The 27,158-nt window shown below is 41.4% G+C and overlaps 2 protein-coding genes across 4 annotated transcripts; both read right to left on the bottom strand.

Moving 5' to 3' along the window:
* Positions 1–1,542: 1,542 nt before the first annotated feature.
* timeless (timeless circadian clock) lies at positions 1,543–14,500 on the bottom strand. 2 transcript variants are annotated; one of them, XM_050038938.1, is made up of 30 exons: positions 14,359–14,500; positions 13,654–13,765; positions 13,354–13,507; positions 13,007–13,121; positions 12,825–12,887; positions 12,606–12,707; positions 12,333–12,488; positions 12,118–12,251; positions 11,796–11,883; positions 11,484–11,660; positions 10,852–11,069; positions 10,664–10,767; positions 10,077–10,246; positions 9,856–9,981; positions 9,543–9,694; positions 9,349–9,446; positions 9,146–9,266; positions 8,853–9,054; positions 8,600–8,739; positions 6,413–6,492; positions 6,185–6,308; positions 6,007–6,089; positions 5,712–5,866; positions 5,317–5,545; positions 4,572–4,640; positions 4,307–4,425; positions 3,737–3,989; positions 2,563–2,614; positions 2,401–2,465; positions 1,543–2,178 (listed from the first exon to the last, which is right to left on the bottom strand). In XM_050038938.1, exons 2-30 carry the CDS (start codon positions 13,733–13,735, stop codon positions 2,048–2,050), a joined length of 3,762 nt encoding a protein of 1,253 aa, XP_049894895.1. In that variant the 5' UTR covers positions 13,736–13,765; positions 14,359–14,500; the 3' UTR covers positions 1,543–2,047. The 2 variants fall into 2 exon arrangements, with proteins under 2 accessions (XP_049894895.1, XP_049894893.1); XM_050038936.1 differs by having other exon boundaries at positions 13,654–13,792.
* Positions 14,501–15,374: 874 nt separating this feature from the next.
* On the bottom strand, positions 15,375–23,595 carry prph (peripherin). 2 transcript variants are annotated; one of them, XM_050038733.1, is made up of 9 exons: positions 22,931–23,595; positions 21,084–21,144; positions 19,107–19,202; positions 18,052–18,216; positions 17,842–17,967; positions 17,519–17,739; positions 17,130–17,182; positions 16,230–16,303; positions 15,375–16,140 (listed from the first exon to the last, which is right to left on the bottom strand). In XM_050038733.1, exons 1-9 carry the CDS (start codon positions 23,479–23,481, stop codon positions 16,069–16,071), a joined length of 1,419 nt encoding a protein of 472 aa, XP_049894690.1. In that variant the 5' UTR covers positions 23,482–23,595; the 3' UTR covers positions 15,375–16,068. The 2 variants fall into 2 exon arrangements, with proteins under 2 accessions (XP_049894690.1, XP_049894691.1); XM_050038734.1 differs by lacking the exon at positions 16,230–16,303.
* Positions 23,596–27,158: the final 3,563 nt, after the last annotated feature.

A 27,158-nucleotide genomic window follows, 5' to 3' on the forward strand; every position in this document is an offset into this window, starting at 1 on the left:
CTGTGGATTGTGTTGGTACGCTCAGAGGGAATGAGCTGCAGCTGTGAGTGCTGAGATAGGAGAAGCACTTCATTTGCAGCACAGGGTCTACCGGTGGAGGAGGTGGTTGATGTTTGTGCGCCAGGGGCAGGGTCCTCTTTATTTATAGCCACGACCATAGACTGCATGGTAACCACACCGACAGTTCAACAACCACACAGACAGGTGTTTATCATTTACCATGTTCAGGATGTTCACAGTCTACATTTAAATAATTTTATGATCTGTAAGTCAGGTTTGACCTCATCATTATTGGCAGATCATCATGTTGTCGTGGCTTGTTGTTGGTTCCAGGAATTTCCCATAAAACCTACATGACAGATATGGAAACTGATAGCAGTAACATAAAGTTGTGTTTGTCTTGCTGTGGTGTGACATGCTCAGGTCAAGCCAGGCGAGTTCTGGGGAAAACAAATTACATGACAAACAAATCAGGTAGCTTTCCCTCCACCTGTAACAACTAAGCAGACAAGTGTGTTTCCCTGAGCATTTACGTAAAGGTGACCTACAGCAAGAAAACACTGCATTTACAACCATAACAGGATTTAACATTAGAGGTTTTAAATATGCTTGAAATACCTTTTCTGATGCACACTGTGACCCAGGTAATCTATCTGAAGTGTAAAACACTGAACATGTATTTGCTGAGGAAAATGTGTCACCTCAAACACTCAAAGGTGATTTCTGTAGCTTTTAAATAAAAAGTCAGGTCTTCACTAACAAAAGCATGGCTTCTATTTACTGAAAGTTTGCCTGATTTAATGACTGTATTATACATCTGTTGCTAACATTTACACAGCACAGCCTCCAGGCCTTCATGTTCTGGGTACAAAACAATGAATCATCCCTTTATATCTAATATACAGACTGTACAGGTCTGCTTTAAGTTAACACATGGAGACATATTGGGACAGTTGTGTGTGAAGAGGAAGTGATATACCTTTAACCTCTTAGTTTCACAATCTACACCCACCCACCATTGTGCTCACATGCTTAACTCGCAGCAGTGTCTGAGGATTGTCAGGTCTGTGCTTGGCTCTGTGGGATGGGGGCAGAGCAGATGCTGTGACAGGAAGTTACTAACATGGTCCAGATGTGGGGACAAGAGACCACCTCTGACACAGCTGCAAAATGTGCACGACTACAGGCAGAGCCTTCAGACGTACACATGACACAGGATCCCTGTGTTGAAGAAAGCTCAATCAAAAGACGTTGGTTCATGTCGTCTTTGCCGAAGTATAAGACAAATATGGACAGACTGAGATTTTAATCTGACCCCATTTACATTGAGTACATCCTCACTCACTTCAGAGGTACAATACTAACTTAAGTTTGTACAAATGCTGTATTTTAAAGGATACACTATATAGCCAAGGGTTCAAATTAGATATACTACAGATTCAAATAATTCTTTTAACAATTTACAAAGGTAGTTCATTATTCAAGTGCCCTCTAGTGTTTAAATGATGCAGTGCAACAAAGTGACAAAACAAAAGCTGCCAGTGAGCCACTATTTTGACAACAGTGCTTCTTTATTAATAAGTAGGCATGAATTTTACTCTTAAATCCAAAGTCAACATTGGAAATGACCTAAAAGTACAAATGTAAGATTCATTTTATCAATACAATGAGCCTGAAGTTTTCAAATCACAAAAGACATTACTGGATTATACACAAAATCCTGTGATGTAAAACTTTCCCAGACAGCAATATCTTTGTGGTGCCCATGCAGAGTATCCAAAGAGAACCATAACCATAACATACCATAACAGAAAGGCACCAGTGAGGCTTGCCAGAGAGATGACAAACTGAAGCTGTATAAGAGGATCTATGTATCCACAGGGGCCGGTCTAAGGGCCTGTTTCTTTGGGGTTGTTTGGGATTCCATTAATAGAGTTTCTGCTGTCTGGACTGCAGACCTCCAGAGGGCTGTATTCACCTCTGAGCAAAGCGAGGGCCTTTTATGTCTCCCCTGTCTGCAGTTTTTACGGTCCATTAAAGAAAGTGACTAATCCTCATCCTCCTCTTCATCAATTAAGACCATCTTCCGTCTACGCTTCAAGGGAGCAGAGATATCCTCCCTGTCTGAATCTGCATCGCCGTTGGTCTCCACATCCATCGCAGTGGTGGACTCATCCTCTGTAAAGACAGTAATTTGTGAGTCAAAACGCTGCACTTCAGCTCTGATTAAACACCACTAAAGTGGGAGGCTCGTAACTCGTCCTGGACTGCTGCAGCACAGATGTTAAGTTAAAATAAGGAGTGACAACATACTACTGACCTTTAGTTTTACAAGTTATCTAAGTGCCCAGTTCATTATCATTAAACTAACACATGAGAACAATTTCATTTGGGAAATACCATCATCCTCGTCATCGTCCAGCACTCTGCTCCTGCTTCTTTTATTTGAGGTCTTCTCCTGGGACCTGATGTGAACAGGAATAGATTAAGAAGTGTTCAGAATTAAAAATAGACATTTCTCAGCTGTACTTAACTGATTAACAACACAGGGCGATGCCTCACCTCTCAAGTGTGCTGTCTGTGTCCTCAGTAGGAGTGACATCTGACACAGGAGCTAAAAACAACAAAAGAATTTATTATGTACAGAGTCATCTTGATCCTTGACTCATCTTTGATTAACAGTGGATTTAAGAGACAAAGCTCCCTTCCCTTCTGGTGTCCCCCATGGGACCTTATTTATGGAAAAAAACTGTACGGTATTCAGCGGCGAGACAAATAATTTTTTGATCCTTACTAAGTTGAGCCATGAATCACACACAGGTGTTTGTCAATACAGAAAGATAGATCCAAAGGATAATTTTGCAAGTCAAGAGTCGCAGGTTGAACTACATCTCTCGTCTCACACGATACACCATACGTCGCTAACACCAGCTAGCTAGCTAAGTAGCTTCAGCAATAGGGAAAGTTGACATCACTTATGCGACTTTTGTAGTCTTTCCAATTATTTTCACAGTCTCATACTTCAACGTTTTTATGACAAACTGCAACCTTGTTGACTTGCCAAATTATCTTTAAAATTGGAACACATCGGGGTGTCGGTAGCGTAGTGGATAGTGCCGGCGCCCCATGTACAGAGGTGATGCCTCGCTGCAGCGGTCGCGGGTTTGACTCCGGCTCGCAACCATTTGCTGCATGTCAACCCCCCCCCCCATTTCACTCTCTCCAGTCAATTAAAGGCAAAAGCCCGAAAAAATAATCTTAAAATATATATATATTTTTATTTTTTTTTAAATTGGAACACATCATGTGTGTAATTTGCGGCACAATTCAAACTGGATCAAATAATTATTTGTGTCTTGGCGTTAACTACCTTACATATCTTTTTCTGAAATAAGGTCACGTGGTGGTTCTGTGGAAGAGGAGGATTTCACTTCTCTAGTTTTTTGAGATGCAAAACAAGGGTGACAGGTTCTTTACAGTCATAATTACATTGCTGCTTCTCCAGTTCAAAGCTAAAACACTTGATTGTGATTACTTAGCAACTGCAGTAGATTTCTATCATATTCTCAGTAAGCTAAAACGTTGACATTGACCTCTACCACCATTCCTTGCTGCCAGATTACCCAAAGCAGGCAGTTCTAGTAGCCGTGTAACTTAACACTTACCTGCCTGAGAGAGCCGTAATTAACTGCTGCCACCTGAGACAAGGCTCAGAATCTGAAGCTCCCACACATACCTGTATTTTCTGAGGTGCATTGTTTCTTCTTGCGTGTGAGCAGCAGAGCTCTCAGAGCCTCAGCTCTCTTTTCATCTGAGACCTCTCCCTCCTCCTCCTCTTCCTCCTCCTCCTTCTGGGATTCTGCAGTTGGACTCATGGAGCCGTTTTGCTCCTCGCTTCCGTTAGCTTCCTCCTCTCTTGGACTAAGAGCTGCAGCTGTGCTCCGGAGCTCGGACACACTGATCTTTGCTGAGATCCTCCAAAACCTCTCCTGGTTACAGATCAGTAAAAAAAACTTTTTAGATATTGTTTTGCAGTCAAAATTAAATCAACAGCGAGCACAACAACAAACAATATAGAGTAAAAGAAAAACCCCACACACACAAGACACACAATACAAAGCTATACACAAAAGCACATCACAACTTAATGCCTGTCAAATTAGAACAAGTCCTGAAGACCATAAGGTCGACCATAAAGACGATAAAATAAGACCAATGAAAGCACAAAGAGCAGATCAAAGGCCCATGATTAAAATGAGGTGAACCGACTGCGTTGGAGGTGAAATACCACACACACAAACCACACCTGTTCATTTGCAGGTGCTCGAATTCCCAGTTTGCGCAACAGCCTCTGAAAACTCTTGTTGTCCATGGCTTCTTCACATGCCTCTGTCAGAGGTACCAGTGGCACATCGTGGGACACACCTGGTGAATGACCACAACAATTTCTTTAACAGACCAAAAAGCACAAATTTCTTTTTTTTTTCATGCTTACCGTAACCTTCCTGAGTGCTAAAACCACTTGCAATAGTGTAAAGAAATTACATTACTTTTTTGAGAGTTGCACTCACCATCTTGTTTACGATCCTCTGCTGTTCTGTTTAGACGGGTCTGTAGCCACAACAAGGGTTCAGACATGCCTGTTATTAAAAGAAAGAAAGAAAAAAAAACAGCATGAAACTAATCATAAGAGTACCTTATGTTTTATTCTTGTAGTCTTAAAGATACATTTTTTCAAACAAGGTCTTAACACACACACCACCTTTGTCTTTGAACATAAACACAAATGTTTCTTTGACCTCATGTAATGAAAAGAGACCCTGGTATAACTTTGAAAATTACATTAAATCCGTATGTAACATTTAAAGCAGTAGTTGGTGATTCTCATTTGCTGAAACTGTCACTATATTCACAAAAATAATGCTCCTCTGCCTGCTTTGTTGTCTCATACCATTTCTGATGGCCTTACCGCACATGAAGAAAAATAACCATTGCCGATTCTGTGACTAGTTGCCTATTTTTCACCTCAGATGTCTTCAGAAACATATTTTAGTGTACTGTTTATCTGTAAAATGAAGAAGTTGGTTCAGCAGGTGGGTGGTGCTTGGTACATTGGTCAACTGTATCCAACATGGCTGCCAGATCACAAACCTTAGAGGCTCCTCAGCTCTGACTGGTTGTTCTCAGTGCACCATGGTATACTCTAGCTAATGACAGTTTCAGCAAATATGACAAAATTCATTCTCATAAAACCAACTGTAGCTTTAAAGTTATCGCATTAAATGATCCACCTAACTAAAGTGCCTTTTGTCTCACCTTCCTGTTGCAGAGCATACACCATGCTGCCTACATCAGGTCTCCTCTCCCCTGTGGAGTGCAGACTTTGCCTCCTCCTTCCTCCATTTTGTGATGTTTCCCCTTTTTGTTGTTCATCTTCCTCTTCCTCACTCTCCTCAGACTCATCCTCTCCCTCATCTTCATCATCTCTGTCATCAGGATCATCTGGTAACCCCTGTGTTAGTCCCTCTAAGAACTCTTCTTCAGTCTGTGGCAGAGAAAAAGTGACTTTATTGTAGAAACACCATTTCTTAAACTATAACTGTTTTTTGGTGATATATATTTTGTATTACATACATTAGTGTCTTCATCTCACCATTCTTAATGTGGTCCGAAATGTTATTCAAAAAGAAGTACATTTAATAAAACTTTACCATTCCCTTTCCAGAGCTCTTCCCATGAGCGCTGCGACTCCTCTTCTTATAAAGTTCTCGTCTCTCAGACACCAGGCCCATACTGAGCAGCTTGTCCACCACACGCGCACGGGACCGCTTGGCTGTGACCTTCTTCATGATATTACCCAGCACGTCTGTGAAAGTACAGTTTTATCACTGAAGAGAGTCATCACAGTACTCCTGCGACTGATGTTGTACAAGCACTGAAACTGGCGATAGGCGTACACTAAAAGACCTCTCATGCACTACACAATAAGAATATGATGACCAGTACCATCAGAGTCCTTGTACTCCTCGTACAGCATCTGCAGCTCCTCCTCCTGTTCCTCAGTCCAAAGAACAATCCTGGTACCTTTCCTTTTGGTCGAGAAAAATGTCAGTGTATAGAGACATTCTGCAACATCTTCCTCACTTCATAAATGTAAAATACAACTCATTCTGTCAGTCCATACTTCTGTTTCTTCAGTTCTTTAGCGTTGGCCACCAGACCCATATGCACCAGCTGTGTCACTACCTGGCGCCGAGTGCGGTTGCTGTTGCTAAGTAACGGCAGCAGAGTCTCCACTATATCTGGCACTAAACACAAGAATCAACAGTCAGTGAAAGAGGCTGGATCTAAGTACATAGTGTGCAATGCATTGTGTAACGTGTAATGTCTAACAGACAAAAAGAAAGCAGACCTTCAGAGTGAAGGTGCTCCTCATAGAGTTTCCGCAGCTCCTCTTCCTCCTCTTCAGTCCATGATGGTTTTTTTCCCTCTCTGACATATTTAGGAAGAGATGCAACATTTCAAATAAATCTGTTGTAACAAGTGTAAACGCCATGTGTTTGAATAAATCTTATATAATCCTACACAAGTGCATGTTTTATGTGTAACTTGGTAACAAAAGTCAGCGCCATCCACAAAATGACCATTTGTGTATCAATTACTCATCCAGCGTTACGTTAAATTTGTAAAGAAAGCTTTGTTTTTCTCGCATGCCTATATGGTGAACGAAGAATCCAAAAAACGTATTCTTGATGAATCAAAGTAAAACTGGGCTGTGTTCAACAACAGCAAAACTACATGAAAACATTATGCTGTGTTCCCATCAAACGCGAATTCGCAAATTTGCGCGTCAAGATTACATACAAAGTCAATGCAAAGACGCGATTAGACGCGAAATCGCGCGGGGCGGTGCGATGGACGCGTCTAGCGCAACGTGATGGACGTGATAGAGGCGTCTAGCGCGGCGCGATAGACGCGAAATTCGCGTCCAACGCCTCATCGCTCGAGTTGAAAATACTGAACTTTTGAGGCGAATTCGCATGACGCTGTGCCGCGAAAGCCAATCAACGTTGAGATTCTCCCGACGTCACTGGCGTGTGTCAACAACTGGACGTGGTTGACACAGCAATAAACTGCTACTCACCGGAGACAGATGGACAGATGCTCCGCAGCTGAAATGGAGCGCCTGTAGTTGGTGTCCTGCCGGGAGATCCTGGCGCCAACCCTCGCCAACAGGTCCTCAAACTGGGCCCCTTCCAGAGCAGGTACAAAGCAGCGATGGTGGTTATGTCAGCCATGGTCATCAGTGGCTACCCGGAGCTATATGATACTACGTGTCTACTCCACAGAGACCGCAACAAAAAGGAGCAGGCTTGGGTGAAAGACGCCGAGGAGACTGGTCTACTTGGTAAGTTCTGTAAATATGTGTCTTTAATTAGTTTGCAGAATGGTTGTACTATGAACGTTAGCACTAGCTTAGCTCCAGTTAGCACAGCCAGCTTCCCCTCTACTCGCGCGAATGACGCGATAACGCGAATTAACAAAATGGTCAGGCGTCCAAACTTGGGCATTACGGGCATCGCGTTACTCGCGTTACGAGCGATTAAATCGCATTCATCGCGTTTGGTGGGAACACAGCATAAGTTTGTAAACTCTCATACAACCCATGCAGTATAATCCAAGTCATATGCTCAGTACTTTCTAAATACATGCATTTTTGCTAAAATAGTAATGTTTAAAATACTTTCGCATACCAGTAGCGCACCTGGCCAAGCACATAGTGTGAGCTCTGCCTGTGCATTTCATTGAGCAGAGTTCAACTGCTCTCACTTGGCCAGGCATGCTACTCTTCTGTGTGTGACACTTTTTATGTGGGAGTGTTTTTTTATAGTAAGGTCCTGGGGAAAATGCATGTGTTTGGGAAGTTCTGAGCATACAGCTGGATAAATGAGACTTGGAGTATACTGCATGAGCTGTGTGAGAGTTTGTAAACTGATGTTTTGGTATAGTTTTGCTGCTGTTTATCTCAGACCCCTTTTACACCAATTCATAAAGGATTTTCTCAGTTTTTGGATTCTTCATTCACCATGGATTAGAGCTGCAACAATTATTTGATTAATTGACTAATCTGATGATCGATTAATTGGTTTGAGTAATTTTTCTTAGGAAAAAAAAGAAGTAAAAATGCTCTGATCCCAGCTTCTTAAATGTGAATATTTTCTAGGTTTTTTTTTTGGTTTTTTTTTTTACTCCTCTATGAAAATAAACTGAATATCTTTGGGTTGCAGAAAAAATACAAGACATTTCAGGACTTAATCTTGGCTTTGGGAAACACTGATTAACATTTTTCATAATTTTCTGACATTTTATAGACCAAACAAACTTGTTGATTAATACAGAAATAATCGACAGATTAATCCCCAATGGAAATAACTGTTAGTTGCAGCCCTACTATGGAGGTATAAAAGAAAAACAAAGCTTTCTTCATGAATTTAATGTAGCACAGGCTGAGTAATTGATATACAAACGGTCATTTTTATGGGTGAAGTATTTCTATAACATGACACACAATAGTAGACAAGCAAAAACAAGCACTAACCCGTCTTTGCTGTAGCCTTCAGTCATCTCACGTACAGCTCCCACATTTTTCCAGAACAGTAGCTCAACATACGCCTTGTTGTTTTGTGCAGTCACCGAAAAGAAACGGTTCAGCACAAACTTGGCAAAGGTCACCAGTTCCTGTGAAGCAGAAAATAAAAGTAAGCTCCTGTGTCTAATCTGCACTTGACCTTATATCACACATAGCTTGCTTGGCAACACTGAAGAAATGTTTTCTCATGTCGGTATGGTACCTTGTAAGCAGCTGCTGCAGGGTCACTCAAGATCTTGTTGAAAAGGTTGAAGACTGACAGCTGGAAAAGCTGGGCGTCCATTTTGAGGTCGACAGCCAAACGGTGCAGCATTCGAGCGATGCAGTGGTTTGTGTGAGGTGTGTTTTTGGAGTACGATTTTAGTAAGAGGAGGTATGGACGCACAATACTGGGGTTGCAAAACCTGTGAGGGGGAAGAGAAGGGTAACATGCCCCATCAGAAAGGTCACAACAGTACTATTTGGCATGCTGTGGCAGGTTATTGTTTTCCTCACCTCTTAACAAAGTCTAGAAAGTTGAACTCTTTTTCAGAAATCTGGATAGACTCCAACTCTTCCTCTTCTAACTCTGCTGCATCGTCCTCATCCTCTGCCACAGGCTCAGGGGGAGATGACCCTGAAACCCAGAGGCAACGTCTGAGTGCTGCATAGAGCCTGTGATGCAAAGGGTCACAAATAAATAAATTTAAAAAACTTACTTGGCAGGTTGGCATGCAGGATCTGTTTAAGGAGTTCAAGTTCCTCCTCTGGTTCCACATCAGCTGACCCAAACACATCTCCCTCTGGCCACACCTCCCTGAGAAGGACAAGAAGACGGTAAATACTAAGATAACTCATAACTTAATTTGTGTGATTAGTCTGAGGGGTCAGTGGCACGTTGAGTCTCACTGACCTGGCAGCACGCAGCAGCCCCAGTGCTTCTGGTCCCAGGCGAGCCAGCAGGGCATCCTGCACCCGCACCATGGCCTCAGTGCGCTGCTCCTCAAGTGGAGTTTCAGATGTGGCATCAAACGGCACAATGCTTTCACTTAAAGACTCTGACAACTGCACACAGAGGACAGAAAGGTGAAATGCAGTGATGGTAAACTTCTCACTTTGGACCAGACAAGACTTTAGTTCAGTTTCAGCCTCTCAGTTCATCGACATCGGACTGATGTGTTTCTGAAAGCACTTAGCTCCCCCTTGAGTTTTATCCTCACACTGACCTGAAACCCAGAAGCCCTCAGCTCTTCCTCCAGCACCTTCCAGGTCTCCTCCAGGGCCTCTGGACTAGTTTCTACAGCAGGAGGCTTTTTCTGACCGTGAAACTTTTTCCGCCTCACCTTCTTCTTCTGCAGGGTTAACAGAGCTAGATGTTAACATTTTGACCAGGTACAAATGGCAAGGATTTACAAACACACACTGCAAAGTTAGCACAAGAACTTACCTGAACCATTAAGTTTCTGCGACCTTTGCAGAATCGCTCCAACATGCGCAAGAAGAGATGAGTTGACTCCACCAAGTCTTTGAGATAGGATTGAGGCTGTTTGGTTTCATCGTACTTCCTCAGCAGGGTCAGGAAAATCTCCCTGTATTCCATCAGGTAAAATATGTTGCCTATAAAGTGAAGGTAAACAAATGAGAAAACTAGGACTGTAATTACATGCAAACTCTTTTTTATATTTCAGACTTAAAACTAAATTTAAAGTGAATATTGTCTTAGCAGAATATCTGTTTAATTGAAGCATTATGCAATGAGGAGAACACACGCACACTTGTGTTCTAGTTGTGCTTCATTAACCAGAAAAAGGGCTATAATGCAAATTTTAAAAATTGAAAAGAGTATTCTATAGCAACTTAAACATAGCCTGTTGAAGTCACACCTCAATCACACATTGGGGCAGCATCATGTCAGCGTTGTTTGGTTATGTGTAAAAAAGCAAAGCTGGCATAATGAAGCATCTTTCCTGTGGCCCTATTGCAGGATCTCTGTGTAAAAAGAGCTTATGTGAACAAAAGCTGTTAGCATCTTACTTTTAATGACGCTGGAACTCTGGCGGATGGTTTCATCCTGTGAGCAGTCCATCTCGTTCACAGTCAGCAGCAGCTCCTGATATGCCTTTAGCGCCAGGTGCATCCTAGAAACAACAAGTGATAACAGTCCGGGACCAACACACAGATTTGACATTTTTCTGTTAACCTGATACCAAAAATCTTCTTACCTGCGTGACCAGGACGTGGCCTCTTTGCGGTCTGTGAGAATCATCTCATAGTAGTTGGTGATGTTGCGCTCAATATAATGGAAAGCACGGATGGACATGGTCTCAGAGACTAAGTCAGCACGGAAACCGTTGCCACGGTTGAAGGCCATGAAAAAGCTGAGCGCCCAGAGGTAGTATGTCTCGTCGTGCTCCTGAGTTTGCTCTCGGATTAGACTTTCCTGTGGGGGAGATGAGGAAATGCAAAGTGTTAAGAGTATTCTACTTACAATGAACAATAAGCTGTGAGAAACTTAAAGATTTAATTATGAGTCACCTATTGGACATAAGCATATCAGACATTTTCTTTGAAAGGTTTTCTCACAACATAGTTTCATAAAAGGTATTAAAATGTTATCTTTGTCAGTCCTATTTTCCATTTGTATACTAAGTATGGATGCACCGATTGTGATATTCTGGGCCAATACCAATACTTAAAATAGTAATAGGTCAATACTGATACCAGTGTTTTTGTTGTAGTTGTTTATTTGTCATATTCCTGTCCTCATATTTAAAATATCTACATGGTTTTTCATTATTGGTCATTGATGTTTTGGACTGTGAGAAAATAAATGATTACTATTACAGCAACTGACCTTGACAAGGTACATGAGGCGATTGTAGCAGTTCTCCAAGAAGTCCACACAAAACTCTCGCAGGAAGAGTCGAACATTTAAGGCTGAGCGGCGTTTGTCCTTACATTCCTGAGCCTGACGATTCCTCTTGGGAACCCGCCTCACTGCTTTGCCTACGTCATGAGTATAGTTTTTGAACTTCAAAAAAAATAAAATAAAATAAAATAAAAAAAGGAAGAAAAAACAGAGACTCATATTAAAATAATTTTTGCAAGCATCACAGCGCCACAATTGTTTGGTATCACAGATGAGCTACAAGAGTTCACAACTCACATTATGAATATTTCTGTGATAAATCACATCTTTGTCCCCAATCGCCTTGAGGCCTTGAACCACGAAAGACCCTCCGAAGCGAGAGTGTCTGAAAGAACAACACACACACACACACAAACACAAACAGATAGAACATATTACATTTATTTTTTAAGCTCCAGTGCTTCAAACGAGCTGCTTGTACGTTTCATGACACAGACCAAAGCTTTCTGTAGATAACATTAAGCAGTTCTGTGACATTTTTCAGACCAAGTTGGAAAATAAAAACACATTCAGGCTCTGGAGTAAAGAACTTGTTGACTGTACATGCGCTTGATTGTACCTGGTTCCTCTCTGTAATGTGCGAGAGCGTTTTGCCGCATGCTCCTTCTGCCTCAGTGCCTCCAGCTCCTGAGAGTCTCTCTGCTTCTCTTCTGTTGAACGAGCCTGACCGGCGCTCACCAAAGCTTCTGGCGTCTGTGAGGAAAGAAGAAGAGCTCAAACACAGATCAGCTGCAAACCTATTATGTGAGCCTCCAAGGGGTTCTTCTGTCTCACCTGGTCTCTGAACATGAGGGAGATTATTTCCAACACGTGCATACTCCACTGCTGCTCACTCTGGGCCGACGCCAAGAACTTGATCAGGTCATCAAAACCGCTCATGTGAATGGCCCACAGCAGCCTGTCATGGACACTGGCATCATCATCCACTTTCTACAAGAGAGACAGAGTTTAGGGAATGCGGACAGGTGAGATGAAGTGTAATATTAAATAAACTGTTGGACAAATTTAGCTCTGCCTCTTATATGACAATATTGGTTTAAGTCAGACCTTCTCTTCACAAGGGTCCGCAGGTACATGAAGCACATTTCTGACCAGCAGCAGGATCCTTTCAATCAGCAGGTTATCCTCCTCCTGTCTCTGCTCCCAGTCCTGAAGGAGAAGAGGTTAAATCAGGTAAGACATGGATAAACAGAACCATTTTACTGATATCATCTATGAAACAGGTGAGGTTTTTGTTGGTTTTTCTTTCCCCAGTAAAACACTCACCAGCTGTAGAAGCGTGTATAATGTCTCACTTAAAATACCAAACACCGCTTCACTGGCAAAAGCCTAAAAATAAAAGCAGAAGACACAATACGTTAAGTATTATTATTCAATTTTAAACATAAATTATGGTTGTTATTACAGTGATGGCATCACTTATTACTGTTATACTGAGATCACAGTACCTCTTTGTAGGCTTGTAAATGAGACATAACTTGCAAGAAGTGATGTCTGAACACTGGGTCATCAGGGACTTTACCAAAGCAAAGCATGGCAGGCTGAGTGAGGTTGACCATGAGCCTGAAGAAAAACAGAGAAGAGTCACACGAGCATCAGTCAGTAAATCTAATGAGGATACATTTAAATAAACAATACTTGGTACCAATAGGGCAATATGTATTACAATATCGGCATTGGTGTGTCAATGATACATATCATGAAGACTGTAATATGATATATTACCAGACTGATTATTTGTCCCCCTCATAAATATTTAATATTCGATAGAGAAGTGTCATGTTAGAGTTTATACCTGATGCAGGCATCAAATAAGGCCTTTTCTTTTCCATGCTGGATGATAATAGGTAGAAGGTCATTCTGTATGATCTGGCCTGCACCCAGCTGCTGGCGGACGTCACGGGTGTCATCTTCGTGGCGTAAATACCTGATCAAGTCTTTCACGCCCTCTGCAACACAGAGACGGGACAGTAAGAAGAGGACAGGAGCTTTTCCTGTTTTAACTCCATGTCATCAATATCGCCTATTCTACTTCCCTCTGATGATGCAGGAAATGTATTGTATATTTGTAATATTTTTCATAAAAACCACTCACCTAAGCAATCAGCCTCTTTGTGATAAGTGTCTCCTTCCAGATAGCCGAGAGCGCTGCATGTTGCCAAAAGCTCACAGTCCATCTTGAATAAGTCCTTACACCATCAGACAGCCTGAAGGTGGAGGTTTAGTCTGATCAGCTACACAGTAGGATACAGAGAGACCAACAGAACAAAGTCAACAGAGCATCTCAAAAAGCGTGTTTACTGTGTGTCAATCTTTTGAGCCAGATCAGTCAAGTCATTATTTGCTACTGGGCATGATCCTGCACATAATAATAAACTCTACACAGCACGTTTCAAATGTAAACTTAAGTGCATCTTGACCTGGTTCATCTGCTACTTGTAGAGGAGAATTCAGACTTTGAACACTTTTAAGTAGTTTCTCTTAGGTATAACGTTAGTTATCAGCAGCCTACCAGCATTGTTTCTGGCATTAAACTATTAACACTCACTTGAGAGCAGACTAACCAGGGGACTAACCCTTACCTTAAAGTTAGAGTAACATGATAAGCATCGCTGACTGTTGTTATAAAATAAACTATTCAGGGGGTTATATTAGCCACGGTATCTAGCTAGCTGAGCCCCCACAGGATGGTTATTCTCTACATGTTGCTAATGTTATGTAGCCGCCGCAGCAGTTAGCTTCAGTTTACAGACTTTTTTAATCGTTGTTCAGACAAAGAAAATATCACACGTTACTTTACCGGGTCGTTTGAACGCCGCTACTCGACAGGTTCCGTGTTTAATAGCCGGTGGTGACTAAAGTGAAGACCTTTTCCATCAGTTATAACGCTGGTTTCTGCCTGCTGTTGCACCAATATGTGACAGTAGGACAAGTCTCGCGCCAAGACTGCGAGCGAAAACTCAGGGAGCGGATGTAGAATGTCGTCACGGAGAGAAGCTTTTTGCCCTAAGTTTGGCATTTCAGGCAGCGCCTTTCTGTATTTATCACCCAAAAACAACAGGTTAACCAAAATCAATGAATTGACGGTGTCACGTTGAGGCACAAAAGGTAAGATTAGGACCCCGTTGACGTCTGTGTGCGCCAAACTATGAGAATTTAGTGGAATATACGTGCCAGTTGAGCGAAGGTGTCGCCTGAGAGGGGAAATGTAGGGCATAAACTGTCAGGGAAAAATGACTTCCCCCTACTACTGTACCATAAAATTTCATGTTGTTTTTGTGTAAAAAGAACTTAGATTTTTTATTTTATTTTATCTTTCAACACAAAAAGGTGTATCCGTGTCATCTCACCATACTGGAGCCACCAAATACCGCCATTCACACTGTAAGAAAAATAACCAAAAACACTTGTAGAGATGAAGAACTTTGGGCAATCTGTTGGATGACCAGTAATAGCAGCTCATGCAAAGGTAAGAGAAGCCCACTCTAAATTTTCTAATCAAGCAGCACACAATTTTAGAAATTAACCATGCTGTGTTGACAAATCTGATCTGTGTACAGACAACCAGAATATAATATGAGGCAAACACAAACAAAATAGTACTTTAAATACCTGCTTTAAATATGTTTGAGAAATGGTATGTGTGGTAAAGGTTCTCACCCTTGGGTTTAAAATGGCTTGACAAATTGACAGTGTTTTTTTTATGAAACAGAACACTGCTTATAGAAAAAAAGGAGGTTAGTATAAGAAAAAAAATCAACCATCAACCAAATATGTAATGCATTCATAATGAGTTGCATGGACAGACAAGACAGATTTGCTCCAATTGAGTTTATTTGCACTTACATATTCATTCATCAATCGTGCCAGATACACACAGCATTGCAAAGCACATTCAGCATAAGTCTTTTAAGTTGGTGATTTTAGTTGGTCAAATTTTCAGTGTCAACATTTCCTATGTGTTACATGTTTGTGATTGGTTGGTTTGCGCTACAAGAGGATTGCAAAGCTTCTGAAACAAATGCAAATAGGTTAAGTTATTCTTAATCTGTCATTTAAGGTATGTTGACCAAAGGGTAGTTTGTAAAGTTTTTATAGTAAGTCCTATCTACGACACCATTTAAAGTCTCTAATTTAGCCTGTACTGTAGTTTAATACTCTGCTACAAACATGTGGTAGTCTAAGGATTCCACGGGATTGCACTGTAAATGAAGGCCTCAAGTGGTATGGTAATAAAGTGGCTTTGCTTAGCCCTACAGATGACACAAGTGTTTAGCAAAAGTTGGGTGGCTTAAATAGCACCAAAGTGACACTCTCTAAAAAGAATTCATTCAACATTGCACCAACACTGAGAGACTCTCTGCCAGACAATTTAACACATAACTAGTGGGAATGGGGACTATATGGATCAGAGTTTGGCCTTTTCTATTTATTCCTCGTTTTGTTGGGGTTTTTTCTCTCTCTCTCATGGCTCTGGCCTTCACATTTTCTTAGCAGTATTTTTTTTTTTCTACTCGTCATTGTCATCCTTGTCAGTGCGGGCTGACTCTCTCTCCTTCTCCCTCCTTGACTCCTTCACCACCTGATGGAAGAGAAAGAGATTAAAATTGAAAAATATAAATAAATCATCAATATGTCAAGCTAGTTTGTATTTTATATTAATCATTGTACCTCTCCATCTCTAGTCTCAACTGTCTTGATCACCACAGTCCTCTTGGTTGAGGTGGAGTCTGTGTGATCATAGTCTGTGAAAAGTCAAAATAAATGAAGCTCTCTGCTGAGATTTTTAGATTAGAAACATTTGCAATCACAAAATAAAAGTGTTGCTTCTCTGCACTCCTTTTTAAAAGATTTTCTCTTCAAAGATTAAATTCAGGCACCCTGGTTTTAGAAATAAGAATACCTCCTGGCTGAATCGATAGTACAAAATATCAACAACTGCATCAAAAAATATCAGGTTCATTGACTGAAAAAAAATCAAAGGTACAACTTTGTCTACATTTATTTATGATTCCCAGTATGCAATTCGCAAAATGACATCCAATCACTGAGCTTAAAATGCATTTATCTGCACTGCTAAGGGGCAGAAGTTAAAGAGTATGCTGCTGTGATAATTAATAATACAACTGGCTTCTTATATCCATTTACTTCTACATCCTGGGTGAATTTTCAATGAATTCAGCAACTGTGCCAAGGTGTTTTGTTCCTAACTGTCGCTACAAAACATTTTGAATTTGCAACTCTGATTTGCATTTCCGACTTGCCTCTTGAGCCATGCGTCATTCTATACTGTCAGGCGACACATAATTCCAGAGTTAAAATAATTAAAAATGAAGGATTTAACATATATCTACAGGGTTCTTTCATTATCCAAGAAAGTATTTCTATGTTCAGTAATACTGAAGATATTGCTTAAAGAAAAATGGAAATGAAATGGGATTGCAGAATGGGGAAAACCACCTCCAGAACCGTGTGGCTCTTCATGACTCAACTCTATAATTTAAAGGTAAAGGGATTCCTGAGACCTTACATGTGATATTTTACTTTGGAAAACGAAAACTTAAAGCTTACCTCGGTCACCAAGGTGATTGCTCATCCCAATATTGAGGATGGGAACAGTAATCCTGAACAGGAAATATAAAAGTTGGATGTTACAATCTAATCTGTAATTATAAGTTGTTTGTTTGGTTGTTTTTTAATTGACATAGAGTTAAGACTAGACCATGTAAGAAACAAATTAGTAACATTTTATGTCAAAAAAGTCAATTCAGTTTTATTTGTGAGAAGACTGGAGTATCTGGAGGATCCTGACAATAGCAGCACAAGGATTTAGGATTTAATTTAGGTCCTTTTAGCTGTGAGGTACCACTGAGCATGGAGAAATCTACAGCAATTAAAGGGGAAAAATCCTGTAAAAACAGCAAAAACTTGGACCTGAGACACAGTATTTCCCAACTCACCTGCTCTCCTCCCCCTCCAGCAGTTTACGATAGGTAGCAATCTCAATGTCCAGAGCCATCTTCACATTGAGGAGGTCCTGGTACTCCCGAAGGTGGCGAGCCATCTCCTCCTTGAGGTGGCGGATCTCATCCTCCAGTCTGCCTACGTTGTCCTGGTAGTTGCCGATCTCAATGCCAAACTGATCCTCCATTTCACGCATCTGCCTCAGCAGAGCTTCATTCTGAAACACACAGTAGTGCATACAGTGCAATAAGAGGCTGTAACATGTATAATGATAGATTATAGATTAATGAGACAAATGACGGGTGGTGTTTGGCCTCACCGTGTTCTTCAGTGCTTCAATTTCACAGTTGAGAGACTGAATCTGCCTCCTGGACTCGTTGGCCTCCTGCTTGGCCTGCCTCAGAGCATCAGTGTTGCGCTTTGCAGACTCAGTCAGATCATTAAACTGTAGGAACAAAAGATGAAGCACACAAGAATAAATACATGCTTGTATGTTCATGTGTGACTGTCAGTGTGTTTGTCTGCCTACCTTGGACTTGTACCACTCCTCAGATTCCTGCATGTTCTTCAAGGCAATGGTCTCATACTGAGCCCTGATGTCCCTCAGAGCACCAGTTAGGTCAGGCCTGGCGGTGCTATCCACCTCCATCTTCAGTTGCTGGGTCTGGACACTCACTTGCACATCCTGAATTTCCTGATAACACCAAGATATGGGCAAAATATTGTCAGAAATACAACTGTTATATCGCAAGCTTGCCAACAATTTTTTTTTAAAAATTCTTCCATTAGGTGTAAGGAGCCAATTTAGCTCTGTACACCTCACCCTGGTATCCTCCAGGGTTTAGTTTTGGGACATCTACTCTTTTCACAAGGATCTCTTGATGTAATCACTTAACACCACGTTTCATTGCACCTCTATGCAGATGACATTCAAATATATTTCAGTATATATATTATTGGTTCTTTTCCTTCTTCTATAATTCAGCAACTGCTTGCCTTTCAGATACTGCTGTTTTTTTCTTGCAGACAAGCTCTCAGCACAGATATTCACATCAGATTTAGCTAGGCTTTAAATGCAAACTAAAATCACACATTTTCAAAAACATATCAGACTGACACCTTTTTAGTGTTTAGTGTACCCTCTAAATACATTTTGCTCTGTTGTCTAAAGTTGTCAAAGTTCCATAGTATCCACCCTCTCCTTGTTCAACATGAAATAAAATGAAATAATAAAATCATATTACAAAAACTAATGCTTATTAAGGACAATAAATGTCGCATTTAACAGAGAATAAGTTAAAGCTTGTTAGTCAAGCATATAAAATTATGCTCTGCATTATCTCTTGCACTATTGATCAGCTAATCACTGGGATGATTTCATCACAGGTAAATGTGCACAATAAGTTGTTATACTACTTTATCACAAATACATATGAGTAAGTCGTTTGGGATCTATGTGCATGCAAAACTTGAGTGCTACCATTACAGATATAACATATAACAACTGTGATAGGTGATTCTTGTAAGAAAGGACTTTTCCATGTATACAAGCTGGAAAAGTGCAGAGCAGGTAGCATCACTTACTTCATCATGGAGCTTCTTGAGGAATTCAATCTCATCCACCAGAGACTCGATCTTCCTCTCCAGCTCCAGACGGGACAATGTGGCATCATCCACATCCTAATTTTTATATGAGACAAACATAGTTTATGCTTCCATAACTGCAGTATGTTCTCCATGGCTGAAACACCTCATCATTATAAATATACTTCCATCTATTCTGAGATTATAAAAATGTCATCGGAAGTATCCTTTAGTGCATGGAAATATTTGGAAATATGAAAAACATTTAAAGGACAAAAAGTCAAGCCACTCAACAACAGTTAAAATACATATGATTGTTTTTTAATTCGTATAAATTACTTGCAGGCTTATGCCTGGTTCACACTACACGACACTTCTGTCTGTTCCAACAGTCACTATGTCAGATTACATGATTGTGGAGTCATAAAATCGTGCTGTGACTTGGCTGACAGATATGCCAGACTACACGATGGTCTACACCAATTATCCCCAGTCGTCTTTCACGATGTGTGTGATGTCATCTGGTTATTCTTATCCTATTCTAATTATTATTATTATTATTATTATTATTTCAGTCACTGTGTCTGTTCATGTGCCAGCTGAGATGTTATTGTAGTTAAGTAAAAAGTGCCACCAGATGGCAGGAGCTACATTTGAAGTACCGTGTGCAAACATGCAAGTCACTGAATCTTCCACAAGTTCCTGCAAATGTTTCACAATAAAAGCCTATTTAGAAAATGAAGGGATTCTCTCGACCGAAGTTATAAGGGGCTTTTAATTTGAAACAGATACAGGAAGTGTTGACTTTGAAATTATGGCGCAATGCATTAACTTTATCAAGGCAACGGGAGCGGATTAAAAGTAAAAATATAAAAATACAGAAGGAATAATTAATAACGGCGCGTTTATAATGAAGTCTGTTTCAAATGAAGCTGGTAGCCTCTGCAGTTGTGGTGAGTAAAAGCCACTATTTTTGTATTTTCTTACTTTTTGTCCATTATGAAGAAGTAACATTCTTTGCTAGCTTCATGCTAATGGCAGTACTCACCGGGTTGCTAACGTGTCTCTGCTGTTTCACACCATCATTTTTCCCTTTTTACTCTGTGTGGTTGTCCCTGGAGGGAATATCTAAAAAGCTGGGATCTTGTTGATGTACAGTTGTCTAGAGCAGCAGGTCACTCTGTGTTCCTATTGGTCAAAGTGACGGCTGTGACGGGAGAAGTCGTGAAAGACAAAAAGAAAATACAACATGCTGGACTTTCTGTTGGAACGTTGTGAGGCGTCCCAGATGTGGTGCGGTTGCTGTCTACTATGACACACTACATGAGATGAAACGATGGATTATCACATACAACATTTGTTGTCGTTCACGATCCAAGCCGTCACTTTACAAGGCTGTGTCGGGCTAGAATCGGGCTGATATCGTATAGTGTGAACCAGGCAACAAGTGCAGAAAGAAAAAAAAATCAGATCAGGGATACTCAACTTGCTTTGCACACAGGCCTCTTTTGCAAAATGACAGGAGACCAAAGGCCAATTAATAAACAAACATTAATAACTGATATATTAAAGATTAGCCTGGACCTATTTTGGGAGGTTGCGGGATCCTCTCCAGGCACTTTTTATTTTAAATAAAAAAAGCTATGTTTTCATGCTTACTTATGCATAGTGTCATATTATTTACTTTCAAGTACCAAAAAAAATTCCAATGTAAATCAATTTATTTTCACTGTGAATAAGAAAATAGTCGGTGGGCCACCCAGTACCCTATCATTGGCCAGATGTCGCCCGAGGGCCACAGGTTAAGTATCACTGGTCTAGATCAATGACATTTCAGAAACCTGCCCTGTCATATTACTGTGCAACTATTTTGGAAGTGTTGGGGATGGAGCAAAGCTGTCCATTTTGACCTGTTATCTGAACCAGAGGACACTGTAATCAATAAGGTTATCATGGTCGAGTGAGCTGAGCGTTTACCTTGCGGAAGGCAACCAGGTTGTTCTCAGCATCTGCCCTCTTCTGGGTTTCCTCGTCCAACCTTAAGGACAAAAGAGACAAAATGTTTCAAACAGTGTACAGATTTCCTCCAGGCTCCAATAATGTCCTTTTCACAAAAAGGCTGAGAGTGAAGAATATGTCGAACTTGTCCAAAAACACTCTTTCTGTCTAAGGTTACACCGGGGCATCAGCTGGCAAAAAGCTTTCTGGATCAATTTGTTAATTCACTGTCCTGTAAAAAGGGGTTTGGAGTGCACCCAGTGGGATCAGCAGCTGCTCCTTTCAGCTAATGTGATTTCCCCACAGTTCAATGAGTTCATCTGCACACACTCAATAAGATTATGTACACACACTTCCGATCTTTTTAAAGATTTTAAATGGCCATTTTTAACATTGGCTAGTGTACAGAGACAGGCCATTTTCAGGGCAGCGATATGAAATCTGCACCATGTGGGATATGCATCCAAAGTGAGACATTTGTGGATTGTCGTCAGTCAAAATGTCTGTCGATGCTCCTGCAAAAAGGAATAAAATGAAATGAAAAAATATGTTTCACAATGCAAACTCATTTATAGTCATTGCAAATGATATCAAATGTACAATACCAATGTTTACTTGTTCTCTGCTCACACTTTCTGACTGATGAGCTCCATCTGTCCTGTCAGACAGAAGTCATGTCCGCACTGGACATAAAGTAGATTAGTGGGGAAAGCATCACACAGTCGGCCGTGCTTCCTCATCTTTAATTCATGTTGTGTTACAGGGGTCCTTTTGTCCTAATGGGGTCTCTGGCACCATCCCATCAGCACAGAGGGACACTGAAAACACACCTAATGGAGTCATTGAGTCACATTGATTTTTCCTGACGCTATTCTCACCACGCCTGATATCCAACCTCTCCTTCTCTGGTCCTATTTCCTCTCTCCCCTCCCCGCTCCTCAGTCGACCCCACCCTGTATCTGGTCCATCCATCCATCCTCCTCCTTTCTTCTCTCCTCTCAGTGTGTGCATACGTTACCATGTGTGTCAATAAATTTGCATTATTTAAAGGGGTATCACGAAACACATCCTTATGTAATGTGGCATCCAAAACTGTGTCATAGTTTATTGTGGGTCACTTTGCTGTCATAGACTGAGGCTCTTCTCCTTGTTTTCTGTTCTGTTCTGAATCCTGCTAGTGCACAAGACATTCAGTAAACATATACACTCATACATGAACAAGATGCAGCGCAGTGTCCTGCATCATGCTGATGCTCTGTTGTGTCCAGTTTGCTCATGTGCCACGCCCTACTCCACCATCATTAGGGGACTCAAGTTGCAAACGCCTAGGGACTCTCCACCTTCGCTGTGCTTTAAGTGGACTATGGGCAATAAATTATAACAGTGTCAATGAATAATGCAAGGGTGGCACTGGTGGTAAGTACAGTAGCCCACCCCAACAGCTCAACGTACAATTGACAGGCACAACACAGGGAAAGATTGGAGGAAAGAGGGTTTGACCTTTGCCTTTGTTGGATGCAACTTCATCAGTAGCTCTATCTATCTATCTATCTATCTATCTATCTATCTATCTATCTATCTATGCATAGGGGCAGATTTCTGGGGGGACGCAGAAGGCACATCCCCCTCAATATATAAAACAAAGTAGCAGAGGATTTTCATCTTATCAAACTAAAGATATTTGCACCATGACTTGATACAGAAAAGGCACAAAGTGGTGCATAAAAATTCACCAGAATGCAGGAAATTAAGTGTTTGATGCTCAAATTTTTCTATCTGTCTGCATCATACTTTCTTTCTTTCTTTCTTATCATCTTGTTACCAACCTCTGCTTGAGCAGGGACAGGTCCTCAGCCAGGTTGTCCCTCTCCAGTAAGTACTGGTCCCTCTCCTTTCCACAGGCATCCAGTTGGCGGCGCAGGTCCCTCACCTCCTCCTGGAAGAGCTCAGAGGCGCGGTTGGGCTGACCTTGCTGCTGCTGGCCCTTGAACTGGTTCAGCTCCTGCTGCATCGCACCATTCTGCTGCTCCAGGTAACGCACCTTCTCGATGAAGCTGGCGAAGCGGTCATTGAGCTCCTGCAGCTCGGCCTTCTCATTGCTGCGGGTGGTCAGGAACTCCTGGTTGATGGCTTCAGACAGGGTGAAGTCCACCTTGTCGTAGGAGAGGCGAGGGGGCTGGGCACTGCCGCGAGAACGCTGTTGGTGGTAGGTGGTGGAACGGGATGAAACCACAGGTGACATTGAACGCACGTAGCGCCCCCCTGAAGAGACAGGCATACGGGAGGATACAGGGGAGTAAGAGGACATGGAGATGAGGTGTGGGCCCCCGAAGGTGCGCCTGTAGGAAGTTGAGGTATGCATTGAAGAGTGGCTCATGGTTGGTATCTTTCTGTTCTCTGTCGCTGTGGAGAAAAGGTAGAGCTTGAGGCTTGAAGATGCTCGTGAAGCAACAGGACATCAGACTGAAGAGTGCCCGGGGTTTTTATGCACACAGGCTAGCTATCCCATCATCCTCATGCTGGCCCCTCCCTCATTTTTCCTCACCCCACCCACATGAACCCTTCCTTTCTCAATCACTCATCAGCATACAAGCTTCGGCCACTCCCTACCCTTCAGAGATAGACCCTGCCTCTCTCTGTCTTGCTCTCTGTCTCGACAGCTCCACCCTTTTTACCAGAGCTCTTGGCAGGAGGCCAGACCAGCATCCACAGTACTGCTTCGATATCTAAAGATGTCTCCTCACGCCCTACCCCTCCTTGCCTCTCTGATGCATGCCCCCATTGACACTTGTTCACTGGTTCTTCCTCAGTCAGTCACTTTCGATTCTTGTTTCTCCACATGATTTCTATATATGATTTCGCTCCCACTTGGACACTTAATGTTCTTAAAGTTACTATCCAATTTATGTGTCAAGGATTCTGTTACCTGGTTCTCAATAAGAAACTGTGAAATTGTAGCCTAAATTGAATCACATGGATACATTGATTTAATTCTTTTTCCCCCTCCATCTGTCTCCCTTCCTCTCTCCTCTCTGTCTCTCTCTCCTTTTACAGTAATGGAACACTTTATTGATATTCTGGCGTCTGGGGCAGAGCCATGACTCTGCAGTAATTCTATCCTTTTGAAATGCACTACATCCAGTAATCCCTGTTCAAGTAAGAGTTGTCAAATAACTGTCAGTATTTCTTGTGAAAAATGGCTTTCTGGCAAAGTCTGAATCAAGAGTTAAAGGTTCAATATATGACATTTTGAACATCAATACAGTCAGCAAACTGCTATTTGCTTTGCAAAGATACAGCGGAGTGATGGTGTTCTGAGCAGAGAATGAAGGCACGCTCCCTCTGTGTGTGTTATAATCCGAGCTTCTCTGTTCTTTGTTGTAGTAGCCGGGCGGGTCAAGCATGCATGTTAGTACTATGAGTCCCTCACTTCATGTTCCACTGGATAGCTAGTTTCCGCCACTCTGCATTGCGCTCATACGGCAGTTAATGCTGATAACCCACAGTGGCGAGACAGTGGCGTCCAAAGGTCTACCCTATGTTTGCCCATACATTAACACTGTTGGCTCTGTTATCCTTGTTGCTGTTGTTAGCACCGTTAGTGCTGTTTGCACAGTTCATGTGTCTAGCACTCCGAATTTCTGCCATTTCATCTCAACCATGTGCAGGTAATCCTGGCCCAGGTTTCGGAATGTTGTATAGACCAAATCGTCATGCTGTTGCGCTAACAACAACAATCACTTCTGGTCAGAGAACTGGCAATTGATTTGACTCGTGGAGATTTATGAAATCCGCAGACCTGCTTATGTCTGTTGTCATTTTCAGCTGTAACTGAAACATTTCAATTTACCGGCTTGACAGTTTCGACTGTGAGTCCAGTCTTCCTCAGAAGTGTCATCCGACGTGTTGCTGACGTGTCATTTAAGAATAACTAATAAGAATAACTTTATTCATCCCCAAGGGGAAATTCAATAATCAATAATATATTTATCAGCTGGCTGGCCCAACAGACCTATCAGAATCTGCTGGGCCGGCCAGCTGATAAATGACACGTCAGCAACACGTCGGATGACACTTCAATCAATATTAGCGTATGTGTACACTACTTTGGAATATTGTCTCAGCTTTACCTTCACACACTAACTCCTGTTCTGCTGAGTAAAAGTATTGTTTTAGTCTGGTGGCTTTGAGATAGCGGCTTCAATTTCCTGTCAGATATTGCTGTCTGACAGCAAGATAAAGTGGTGAAAATATTCTAAATATAGCACACACTTAAACTGATATTGATTTATCTAGATGAGCTATTTTTAGGCGGCTAAAAACTAACCAATTGAGGCAGTGTGCTGTTTGATTTAATGTATGTGATGCAGGGGTTTTCTACCCTAGTCTACATTGCACCTTTAAGGGTGACAAAGGTCAAAGAAAAGTGACTGGTTTTTTTTAGCAACAATCCCAATTATTTAGCACAAATGAGTTTAGCAGATATTATCTTTTTTTTATTGTTTTGAGTTTAATATAACTTTGAAAGCAATCATTTAATTAGCCAACCGAGCAGAGTCAATGCTTGAGAATGATGCTCCTTTGTCTAGTCAGTATTCACAATGTCAAACTTACAACTCTATAGCACCTTATGCTCAGAAAATAATATATTTTTCTCTTGACAGATGGTGTTATAATTGATCTTTAGGGACAAAAAATGCTGTGATGCAATCAATAGTGTATCTGTTAGTTTCTCTGTAGAGATGTGTGAGTCCTAGTTGCAGGGCTGATAAAACAACAAAGTGCAAGGACTCAAGGCTTTACTGTAAGTTATGATATGTGGTTAAACATTTTAACTTGACTAAATCAACCACTGAGCCGGACTTTAAGCCCCAACTCACAATGACAAGGCAGGCAGCAAGATCGATAAGCACTTTTCCATATATTACTGTGGTTTCCACTGTCCATGTTCTGGTAGGCTTCAAATGTTGGATAAAAATGTAACATTAGTGTTGGTGATAATCTGTGAGGCAGTGTGTGTGTGTGCGTGTGTGTGTGTGTGTGTGTGTGTGTGTGTGTGTGTGTAGTCATTTTAATTGAGGACTGTAGACAGGCTACCACTTTCATATAAAGTTGACGTAATGCTGAGCATGCTCTGTGTCAACTGGGTGTGGCACTGTCTTCCCTTTGTGTCCTCTGTGATGCTTGAAACCTTTAATCCCGTCCATTTATTCCTTCTTGTATGAAACATAATACCCAACAAATATAACACATAATGTGATATTTGCTTCTCTGTCAGACACACACATTTTCATATCAACCAGTGGCCTTTATTTTGAACTGTTCTAATTAAATTTTGGGTTTCCTCTTCCTGATGGAGCATCTGGAGCACACTGTAGTGATGGATATAGTTATCTCTTCAACAGTCTGCCATTCACAAACGCACACTTACACATTTGATTTTCCTATCTCTGGGTCTGCATGGCTACTCCTGCAGAGCTCTGACTATCTGTGTAATAAATGGCCCATGTTAGTCTTAGCTCTGTAATCTAATCAACCTGCTTTATGGTCAGTAACTCTCTCCTCTCTCTCCCTCCCCCCTCTGTCTCACCCCCTGTCTCACGCTCTCTACTCAGAGCACATCTCATTTCTATTCTTTCCCCAGATCCTGCTCCAGTCTGCCCAAGGTTTCTTATCAGTGTTGAGACTATATTTTCATTTCTACACTGTAATTTACAGCATGTATGTCAGGCAAACACACACATGCAAAAACATACAGGTCAAGGATTTTGAACTGGACTGTATCAGTAATCCTAACCATCAGCCAGATGTTACCATTAGCGATTGATCCTTCTGGTTCTCAGAGAATTCCCCAAGGGGCCATAAATTCAATCATGCTTCTTGGACAGTGTCAGGCCAGGATATCTTTTCCACATATTGAACTCACAGCATGTGTGTCATGTTTCAAACCTAAACAGGCATTTAGATAGCTCAGTCATATGGGATAAAAAGTAATAAACATATTGTGCTCTGATTTAATTTTAGGGGGGACGGGATTCACCCTCTGTTTATATA

The sequence above is a fragment of the Epinephelus moara genome, chromosome 24 (genome assembly GCF_006386435.1).
Source record: "Epinephelus moara isolate mb chromosome 24, YSFRI_EMoa_1.0, whole genome shotgun sequence".
Lineage (NCBI taxonomy): Eukaryota > Metazoa > Chordata > Actinopteri > Perciformes > Serranidae > Epinephelus > Epinephelus moara.

Bases quoted from the DNA above. Each gene is read 5' to 3' on its own strand.
- timeless (XM_050038938.1), bottom strand. From the start codon at position 13,735: ATGGACTGTGAGCTTTTGGCAACATGCAGCGCTCTCGGCTATCTGGAA. The intron at 12,489-12,605 runs GTCTGACTTAAA...TCTCTCTTGTAG, and splicing joins CGGACCCTTGTGAAGAGAAG to AAAGTGGATGATGATGCCAG. The intron at 6,493-8,599 runs GTTAGTGCTTGT...TAAATATGTCAG, and splicing joins GAAGGCTACAGCAAAGACGG to AGAGGGAAAAAAACCATCAT.
- prph (XM_050038733.1), bottom strand. From the start codon at position 23,481: ATGAGCCACTCTTCAATGCATACCTCAACTTCCTACAGGCGCACCTTC. The intron at 19,203-21,083 runs GTAAACGCTCAG...TATAAAAATTAG, and splicing joins ACCTGGTTGCCTTCCGCAAG to GATGTGGATGATGCCACATT. The intron at 16,141-16,229 runs GTACAATGATTA...CTCTTCCATCAG, and splicing joins TTGAGACTAGAGATGGAGAG to GTGGTGAAGGAGTCAAGGAG.